We start from the raw sequence: 9,914 nt of genomic DNA, 5'->3' as shown, positions 1-9,914 counted from the left end.
TACATTTATGGCACTTGATGGGGTAATAACTTTTTTTTAAACTTTGTAGTTCTGTTATAATCCAGAACCCGGTACGCTTAAATGCGTGATTTTTCCTAACATCTCGAAAAAATCATTTAATGTCAGATCGGTATAGTAATGACGGAAAAATAATAAGAAAATCTGGCATCCAAATTGATAGATATATATATTTTTTGTTTTCGTAATATTTTTTAGTTATGAATGTGGAAGGGTACACCGGTAGAGGTAGACCTAGGAAGAGATGGATGGATTGCGTCAAAGGTGACATGATCAAAAAGGGAGTGATGACTGAGATGAGCGTTATATGGAGGACAAAAACTTGTTATGCTGACCCTACGGGAGTAGGATAAGGAGAAATATGATGATGAAATCTATATCGTTCAGAATCACAAATTATTAGTCAAAATAATTAAAAAACGATAAGAAATTCTTTAGCGACAATATAACAGATATGATAGTATTAAGTGAATTAACTGGCGGCAGAGAAACCGTTAAGTAGGCCGGCCAACCAGAGCGTGGGCTCTGAACGGATTATACCAAATGACGTCTACATTTATGTTACAATGTGACGGTTGTTTAATTCAATTGGCACCTTGTTTCCATTTGCAGATCTTAGACTGTAATATTAGCGAAGTTTTGTAGTACATTGAGGCAAACAAACACCTTGTAATATGACAAAATGATTTAAACTAACAAAACGTGTAGTATTTTTACTTTAACAATGATTTAAAACATTTCAAGATTAATAATTTACATTTTTAAACATTAATATGTCATTTAAATGCTTAACGCATTGTGAGTCATGACTTTCTTTAATTCAGAAGTTTGAGTATACCCGGCGCTCGAGTTGGCACGTCTTAAATAAGCGCACTCTTCAACCAGACGTGCCAACTCAATCGTACTATACATATCACTTTGTCAGGCCGAGGTTTTTACGTGTTTACTCCATTTTATTGCGAGCTCGAAAGTTTTATCGATACGATCTGAGCTCTGCAATAAAACACGCAGGTTAACATCACATCGTTTTCCAAGTAAAAGTTAATCAAGTTGCTTGAGTACTAGTCATTTACATTTTTCCAACGAACGTTTTAATAGCAAGTGTTCTTATTAAATTACGTTTGTGAAGCCAAAATAATATAAATAAGATTTATAGGTGACATTATATAGGTTACAAGTCTGATGTTTTACGTATGGAGTTTAAGACATCGCTCTGTGTCTAACTTCTAAGTGACAAACTTGAATTTTAATAAAAAGTAAAACTAAACCATTTATTAAACATTTTGAAAATTAAGGGAAAGGTTTACCTTTCCTTGCTTCCTTTGACACGTTTTTTGCTACAAGTTAATTTCGCTCTTAAATATATTATTGGCATGAAGTCTTGAAAGTTTATTAAGAAACAGAACTGTTTAACCAATGTGAATAAGTCAACATGCTTACCTTTCAAACATCAACCCTTTTGTAGACGGAGCACTAGGATTATTCCCCTCTCGTATCTTATTTCACGCTTCGCTCGGATTAAAAGCTTAATCAAGTCAAAAGCGAGGGTAGTGTTAGGTCTCTCAGGGTGAAATGTGTTTACAAGCTTTGTTAGGTAGTCTGGAATGTGGAATTTACGTGCATATACGGATGCATAATTTAAGCTCCATTAAGTAGAAAGCGAAAGCTTATACTTTCGTATGGAAACAGAGCTAAGCTAATAGCTAATGTTATCTGAAATAATAGTACTGGTCTCAGTTTGGTCTCTCAAGAACCTTTTTACGCTACTGAGCGGTTATCTGTCTAAGTAGACAAGAGTTCTGGTATATTTTTTTATTTTATGAATGTTCGGTTTCAGGACGAATTTTCAATGGAGCCGTACAAAGCGGAATCAGTTCGAGGCCAGTCGGTGCTGATGAGCGGCGCGGGCACGACGCAGCGCAAGCGCAGCGACGCCGCCACCGCCATCTATCTCAATGTAAGTCACTACACGGTCACCATGGAAACAAGGAATCTTGAATAGGTTAGCGACATCCTTATTAGGTACTGGGGACTTCAAAAACTGCAATACCATTAGAGCAATACTTCCAGCTGGATCTAGAAGTCCATATCTATACTTCTGTACTAATACTTTTTTTTTAATAAATAGCCCTACACTTACGACACGCTTTGAGCTGTACATTTTCAAGCAATAAAATTTAGAGGGTGAATTAATTGTAAAACATCGTCAGGCGGGAAAGGGACAAAAACTACACGCTGACAAAATTAAGGCAGCAAGGTTGCCATGGTAACGATACTTGTTATCCAATGTCAAATGTTTATTATTATTTGAATGTTGACTTTTCAATTGAAAATTTTACAAATGTAAACAATGAAATAAAGTTTTTATAATTTTATACGGATGAAACCGCACGTTAGTTAGTTATGACATACTACCTTTCAGGAATTAATAAAGAACAAAAGTGAATAACCTATGTGTTCTTCTGGACTATCCTCTACATTTGTCCCAAATTCATAGACAGTCAGAAGCATCCATCCATAAACGGAATAAAAAGTATCCTATGTTCGTCTCCTGGCTCTAAGCTACCTCCTCGCCAATTTTCAGCCGTATGGGTAAAGCCGTTCTTGAGTTATAAATAGTGTAACACGACTTTCTTTTACATATAAAGATATGTACGTTTTAGATTTGAATACGTGTGGTTTGTGTTGCAGGTGGGGTGCGGCGACAGGCTGTGGGCGCGGCACAAGGTGCTGGTGGGCGGGCTGCGCGAGCAGGCGCGCGACGGCTCGCTGGCGCAGCTGCTGCGCCTGCCGCTGCTGGGCTGGCGGCTGCTGGCGCTGCGCCCCGCCGCGCCGCTGCTGCGCCCCAAGAGACAGGTCACTGTCTATTTAAACCAAACTATGTCTTCAGCTCTGTCACTAATTCAAACATACACGTGAAAAAGATATTCTAAAATCCTTACTCGCGTATAAAAACGTTAACAAATCCGATCGATTTGGCGACTAATGCAGGCAATGTTAAGAGGTCCTGTAACAAACTAGTTTGTGATTAAAGTGGAAAGGTGCAAGAGAAGTTTTCGGAGTGTCCACGACAAATGGCAGTCTAAAATCTCTGCTTGGTCCTCTAAGTTACGGGTATCAGTAACATTTAAGTAAATTTATTCAAATCCTACTTTTGTATAATCAGCCCATTTGCAAGCTATTTCTGTTTCATATCGGTTACGTTTGAGATCATCGCTAAAAATGTTCATATATGCTTTGATACTGTAATTTTTTGATAGCAATAAAAGGGTTATTTGCTTATAACAAGCGACCAATACGATCACGAAAACATCGTGATGCAACCTGCACATGTTCACAAAGAAATTCGAAGATATGTGTGAAGTCACCAACCAGCTTGGTTGACTATGGCCTAGTCAACCACGCCTATGACATAATGATGATGATATTGACCAATGTAATGTTTGACTAAACCAATGTACAATGTTTGCCTGCAGTCAGCTATAGACGGGTCGGGAGCGTACGACACGTACGACGGCGAGGAGGACGGCGCAGACTACAGCGGGGACTACGACGATGATGATGACGACGAGGACTTCCCCATCGACTCGCTCTCGGAGCCGGTGAGTGACACTTCTTTATTGTCTACTAACTGTTACTCGCGCCTTCGTTTATTCGTTGTTTCTCACTGATAACATAGCTTCTAAATGGTGAAAGATTTTTTGAAATCTGCCCAGTGGGTTTTGAGTTATTTCAATGCATACAATAATACAAATGTTTCGTATTTCATATTAATAATATGAATATAGATATCTATGGTCATATCTATTCGCTGTCAGAACCGACGTGTGACATTTGTAAATTGTCAATTGTCTATGGTCTGTTGTATAGTTATATGAAGTGTTGCCAACATTAAAAATTTTATCTTAATTTCTAGTTACTGATTCGTTACCAAAAGTAAGGATTTGGTTGATGCATAAGAATAAAACAATGTCTGCTCACAATATCTAGAGATTTAGATGAATAGTTTATATGATAAATCATTTTAAAGCAATGATATAGACGTAGGTAATCGTGTCATTGTTTTTTTTGTCATCCTCTCATTTATGTTACACCATTCCGTCATTTCATTTATTCATTGGAATGTCATATCATATACATATATTCATCCACAATTAGCCGCAATTTTCAAATATCATGAATGTAGATAAACTTGGATCTTAATTGTTCCTAGATTTTTAGTATAAAAATGGTTTCCAATGAATATACATTGAATATAGGGATGCACGATAGTATAATTGAATTATAAATAATAAATTAAATAGGTAACTATAAAGTAGTAAAAATCGTGCGTCCCTTTGATGAGTAATGGAATGGACACGCACCATAACGACCACGGCATGTTGAATGATTTTTTCCAACACTGTGTCCTGTGTGAGGGTTTATTTATATGTGGTTGCAATATCCAGATTTAATTTCTAACCTTACACCCTTACTCTCCAACTGTATCAATTATTTACACTCATATCATACAACTCTTACATCTATCTATTTCGACTACATTTATATTATAATACATATAAAAGACAAGCTTTGTGTGTGGTTATTTCACGGAATTCGCTTAAAGGGCTTTTAACTTGCACTGTTGTAACTAACAAATCCAATGTTTGTGCGCGATCTGGTTAACATCGGTTTACAAAGGATATGCCTTTTATACATTATTGACTATGGTTTTAATTTTTTTTTTTTCATTTGATTCGAAATATGACAAATTTAAATATTTTTAATGGTTGCCAAATACAAATCATCGTTTGGTTGATTCTGATTTTACTTTTATAATTTTTTGTAAATCATATGATTTCTTACAAATCAAACTGATCTACAAATATGATCAAATGTCAAATATATCTGTATGGAATAGAACATTAGTCAAAGCTCAACTAAAAATCTTGACTATATCAAGGGAACAGAAAGCAAGACTTGCTTGGAACTTTAATTCTCTAAAGGCATGTCCATAGTTACCCGATGCAGCAATAACCACAGACATAGCGCGAGGTAGATGAGGTACGTGTTGCGGGGTGCAGTACTAACGCAGTGTGTGTCGCGGCGCAGCCCCCGGCGCACGCGCACCGCCACCACCACGGCGACAGCTGGCGCGCGCCACACACCACCACACACATCTTTCAGACCGAGCCCGCCACCGAACACGCGCCGCGGGAACCACCCCCGCTACAACCCGAACCCGAACCCGAACCACAACCCCTCCCGCAACCGACCCCCCAAACCACAACCGAAACCCCCACTGCAGCCGCCACAGAGGAAACCACACCCGAGCCCGTCTCTACTAATACGTACACAACAGAGGTTTGTCGTAACCCGCTCCTGCTTTGTGTTCAATGATTGTTGCATGGTTGTTGTCGTTTGTTTTTAACATTCTCTCTCTTTGTCTCTCTTCCTTTTGATTTCACTCTCTCTTTCTTCTTATGTCTTCTACGACGTATCGCTTCAGGGCATCAAATATTTAAATTTACAATAATTACGTGTATATCTCAACTATTATTTTTAATTTAAGTGTTATTTATTATTTACTATAATATGTTTTGATTTCATATCTATTTTAATCGTAGAGTAAGTGTGTGTTTTAAACCTAATCATTATGATCATTGTTTGTATTAGAATAGATAAAAGCATGAATGTTTAGAGAAAAATAAATAATAATTTCATCAGAGATCCACATTTTTGTATTACAGCACGAAGACTGCTAGATGTTATAGACATTTACATAAGCATGCCATTTAGTATTTACTAATTTGTCAACACATATAAAAAGTATTGTTTCCTTTATTCAGGTAGTGAAAATCACACCATATACTGAGGCGGTATCGGAATCAAGCGAATCAAATAGAATTGATTTAGGTATTGAGGAAGCTCGTAAGTTCCTTCACTCGCCAGTCATCATATCCCCGGAAGATGTTCCGACTACCTCAGAACCAGAAATGGTAAGTATTTCAATTTGTCACACCTTCACGTTTGTATGTACAACACTAACATATGTCTTGTGTGCAAGGACCGGGGTAGTGTAGTCACCTACCTAATGTCACGCATTGTAATTTGTAAATACATTATCTAACTTATACGATGTACGTAAAGACAACTGTAATTTATAAACCTCATAGACCTTTTTCAACTAGAAATGTTGGGTTGTTTTAATTGTATCAGAGTATAAACATGAAGGAAGATCTAATTAATGCATGATTGCTATTATAAAAAAAAAAATCTATCCAATTTCACATGAATTATCTGATTCTTAATATTGATCGAAACATGTAGTAAGACTTCGTCCGCGTGGAATTAATAAAATGTTACTCGTTAATTCCATAGCTTTTTAACGATGAAAGAATTTTTGAAATCGGCCCAGTAGTTTTCAATTTATTTCAATACATACAAAAATCCAAAAATACAAATCTTTCCTTTTTATAAAATTAGTAGAGATAAAAATAAAATTCGATAAGTATCAAAATGAGTTGTCTTGACGTATGATCGTTCACGTCACGTTGTGTGAGCGTCCGCATGGCACTTTCAGCAAACTGTAATAATACGAGCGTCCAACGAACTGCCGCCGGCGTCCTCGGAGCAGCCGACCATGCCCACCGCGGTGACGTCACCTTCGCCCTCGCCCACCGACGCCGCGACCACAGAGACCACGCCGACTGTCTCCACCACGCAGTCCACCACAACTTCCACCACGACCACGACGACAACGACCACAACCACAACGACTACGACGCCCGCGCCGACCACCACCGCCCCGCCGCCCACCACACCGCCAACGACCACGCCCCTCATTATCTCAACCCCGCCCACAACCACGCCCGTTCCAGAAACCACTCTACAGGAGGTTACAAAACAGGTTAACAATTTGAACACAAAATATGCTTCCTTAATTTTTATATGAAGAGTCTTTTGTAAGTAAGTTTGCAAATACTAAAAACACAGCGTGTGTCACCATCATTTAGTTAGGTTTGTTTGTTTTATCCATGGGGTGATAATTTCATATCATAATCTAACCTTTCTAATAAATTTGTCAGTAATTAATAGCTAAAAATATTGGTTTTAAAATATGATACTACAATACCATCACGAATTTGAAATATTCCAGCTAGAATTTGAACCTTTATTCTTGCGGTCTTGAATTTGACTTGTGATATTGTACATTGTACATATTGAAATGTAATTTATGAATGCGTGTTTTAGAAGGGCTAAGGTGCAATTTTCGGGAACTGTAAAAATATCTTATTTCTTGTATAAAGATTTACTAGATATAATGTCATTTTTGTATATACCTAACGACTATGGCTTTTTCTACAGTTAGCAGAACATAATTTAAACTAGATTTTTAAAAGTTTTTTAAATCATTAGCTTTAATAGATGCATAAATGTTGTTTCAAATAAAGCACAGTGTATGAAGTGTTTGTATGACGGGTGCAGGAGGTGCCGCTGTCGTCGGAGCGCAGCAGCACCATAGTGGGGCGCACGACGGAGACGGTGACGTTCCCCATGCCGCCCAACCAGCCGCCCTCGCTGCGGTATCACATGAAGAAGCTCGCCATCACCGCCGGCAAGGCCTTCAGGTACATATCTGTACTATATACCAGGGGCTCCCAACCTTCCAGTACTCTAGAGCACATTCTAAAATATCGGTCGAGTGGAGAGATCACCTATAATTAGATGACCAACTTCTTTAATAACTTCACATTTTCCCATTATTTATTTTCTTAACAACCGAGCCGTTAGGCAAGTTCTACAAGTGTTGTCAGCAAAAGAAACATACAATATCGCACACATAAGAACGTATTTAATAAATGAAAACTGTCAGCAATCACAATATTTTTTTTTAATAATAATAAGCCTTATACTTACGACACGCTATAGGCTATTTATTTTCTTACAATTAAAATTTAAAATGTGAATAAATTGAAAAAGTATCATGCAAGAAAAGAACAAAAGCTGACATCCAATAGCAAGAATCAATGTTGACATTTAAGTATTTGAATTTTGGCAATTCCAATATACGCTTATCATACATACAGAAAATGTTTTTTTTTTTTTTACATTTTAAACACGTAAATTTTGTCATATCAGGTATATTACTAAATTCTGGTGTACATTTTTCCTGATATTCAAGTTCTGTTAATTTCAGATACATAATCCCCGCGGACCTGTTCTCGGACCCGGAGGAGGGCAGCAACCTGACCTTCACGATGTACGACGCGGACAACGTGCCTCTGCCGCCCTCCTCCTGGATACAGTTCATACCCGCCAAGAGGGAGGTGTACGGATTGTAAGTAAACAACAAACTTTATGACATTTAGCGGCACCGAACCAGATTCAAAACGATTTGGCAAACCGTAGTGTTTTTACAGCATTTTAAATTCGTTTCATTTCACGTTTTTTATTACGATTCCTTTCAATTCGCCATATAAATAGTTATAAAATAATCAGAGATGAATGTTTATACCTATTTTGTATTGATCTATGATTCATTCTTTTCTTCCAGACCTCTAGAATCTCACGTATCCAGATGGAACTTCAGAGTCGAGGCTCAAGACAGCGAGGGGCTGGTGGCGCGAGGTCCGCTCGACATCACGGTGCAGCAACACAAAGGCGGCCGGACCATCAACCACCAGTTCATCATGCAGTTCAAACTGCTGAAGCAGTACACCAACACCATCGACTGGCAGATACGAGCCCTCGAGGGTATCGTCAACCTCTTCAGGGATACCGACATGGACCATCTGACGGTCCTCAATGCCACCGTCACCGGAGACCTCTGCGAATACGTCTGGACCAATGACACTTTGCCTAAAGACCCTTCGTGTCCCATGGACGATATTAATAGGCTCATGAAGGTAATGCATACTTAGAGACATTTAATCTTTGTTAAACTGTCTTAATGTGAGTGTAACTAAGAGGAGTAAGAGTCCCTTATAAAAAAAAAAAAAAAAATTATTAATGGTAACTGCTCCTCACTTAGATGTAGCTTAGATCGGCTGGTATATCCCATGTATCCCTTAGTGTTTTATCATACTAAATCTACACTCAGAGGCTTTTAGCATATTTGCGGAATTATGTATAAATGTATGGAAAGTGTGAGAGAAGAGACAAGTGGTCAAGGTCTGCGCTAGATGGAAGACTGTTACTGACTACCGTAAAAGGCCATTTCCCATAATGTAATAGTAGTTAATTGTGCCGCAGCAATATCCTACCTTTAAAATACTAGAAACTAATATAAATCATAATAAAATTTTATGTTTATGGTTTGAGAGAATATAATTGTAGTCATATATTTAAACTTTTCCGAACATACTATATTTTCATGTGACTGCGGAATCGCCTTTTTTAGCCTGACTGGTTCCTAACAAATCAATTATGATATTATTTTTTTCCGCCCTACTTGTAAAGATGACTGTTTGGATTTTGTTTTGTAAAGATTACCTGATGGGTTTGGCCGCTTGCTCGTTTGCCATCTTCTTCATCATCATCATCGTCTCCCTTGTTATCCTATTCCCATACGGTAGCGCAACAGTTTTTTACTCCACATAACTCTATCATACGTCATCTCATTATGTCACCTTTCACGCAATCCATCCATCTCTGTCCAGTGTACCCCCCACAGTCATAAATAACGTCCTTCTTGTTACATGCGGTTCATCCCTTCTCATAACATACCTATATTATGCTAACCTTTTACTCTTTGCCTTCTCTACCACTGGGGCTACTCTCAAACTTCCTCTAATATAGACATTTCGTATCTTATCGTTATAATATAAAATGTTAAAGATAATGGAATCTGATACGGAGCCTGGGGCGCCGTCGTTGGCGCTGACGCGCGCGATGTCGCCGGAGCTGGGCGCGGT

At 38.2% G+C, this 9,914-nt stretch overlaps 1 protein-coding gene across 1 annotated transcript in view; it reads left to right on the top strand.

The window, feature by feature from the left end:
• LOC106102089 (dystroglycan) overlaps positions 1-9,914 on the top strand; it is a 51,842-nt gene that overhangs the window by 35,008 nt on the left and 6,920 nt on the right. The window contains exons 6-16 of the mRNA XM_013281498.1: positions 5-22; positions 1,856-1,975; positions 2,710-2,874; positions 3,495-3,620; positions 5,185-5,361; positions 5,847-5,996; positions 6,581-6,907; positions 7,486-7,628; positions 8,198-8,338; positions 8,555-8,906; positions 9,838-9,912. Of these exons, the coding sequence (XP_013136952.1) occupies positions 5-22; positions 1,856-1,975; positions 2,710-2,874; positions 3,495-3,620; positions 5,185-5,361; positions 5,847-5,996; positions 6,581-6,907; positions 7,486-7,628; positions 8,198-8,338; positions 8,555-8,906; positions 9,838-9,912 (1,794 nt within the window). The remainder of the gene's footprint in view (positions 1-4; positions 23-1,855; positions 1,976-2,709; positions 2,875-3,494; positions 3,621-5,184; positions 5,362-5,846; positions 5,997-6,580; positions 6,908-7,485; positions 7,629-8,197; positions 8,339-8,554; positions 8,907-9,837; positions 9,913-9,914) is intronic.

This window comes from Papilio polytes, unplaced genomic scaffold (assembly GCF_000836215.1).
Source record: "Papilio polytes unplaced genomic scaffold, Ppol_1.0 DF823923.1, whole genome shotgun sequence".
Classification (NCBI taxonomy): domain Eukaryota; kingdom Metazoa; phylum Arthropoda; class Insecta; order Lepidoptera; family Papilionidae; genus Papilio; species Papilio polytes.
The sequence above is the reverse complement of the archived record's forward strand: the minus strand, read 5'-3'. Positions and strand labels throughout refer to the sequence as shown.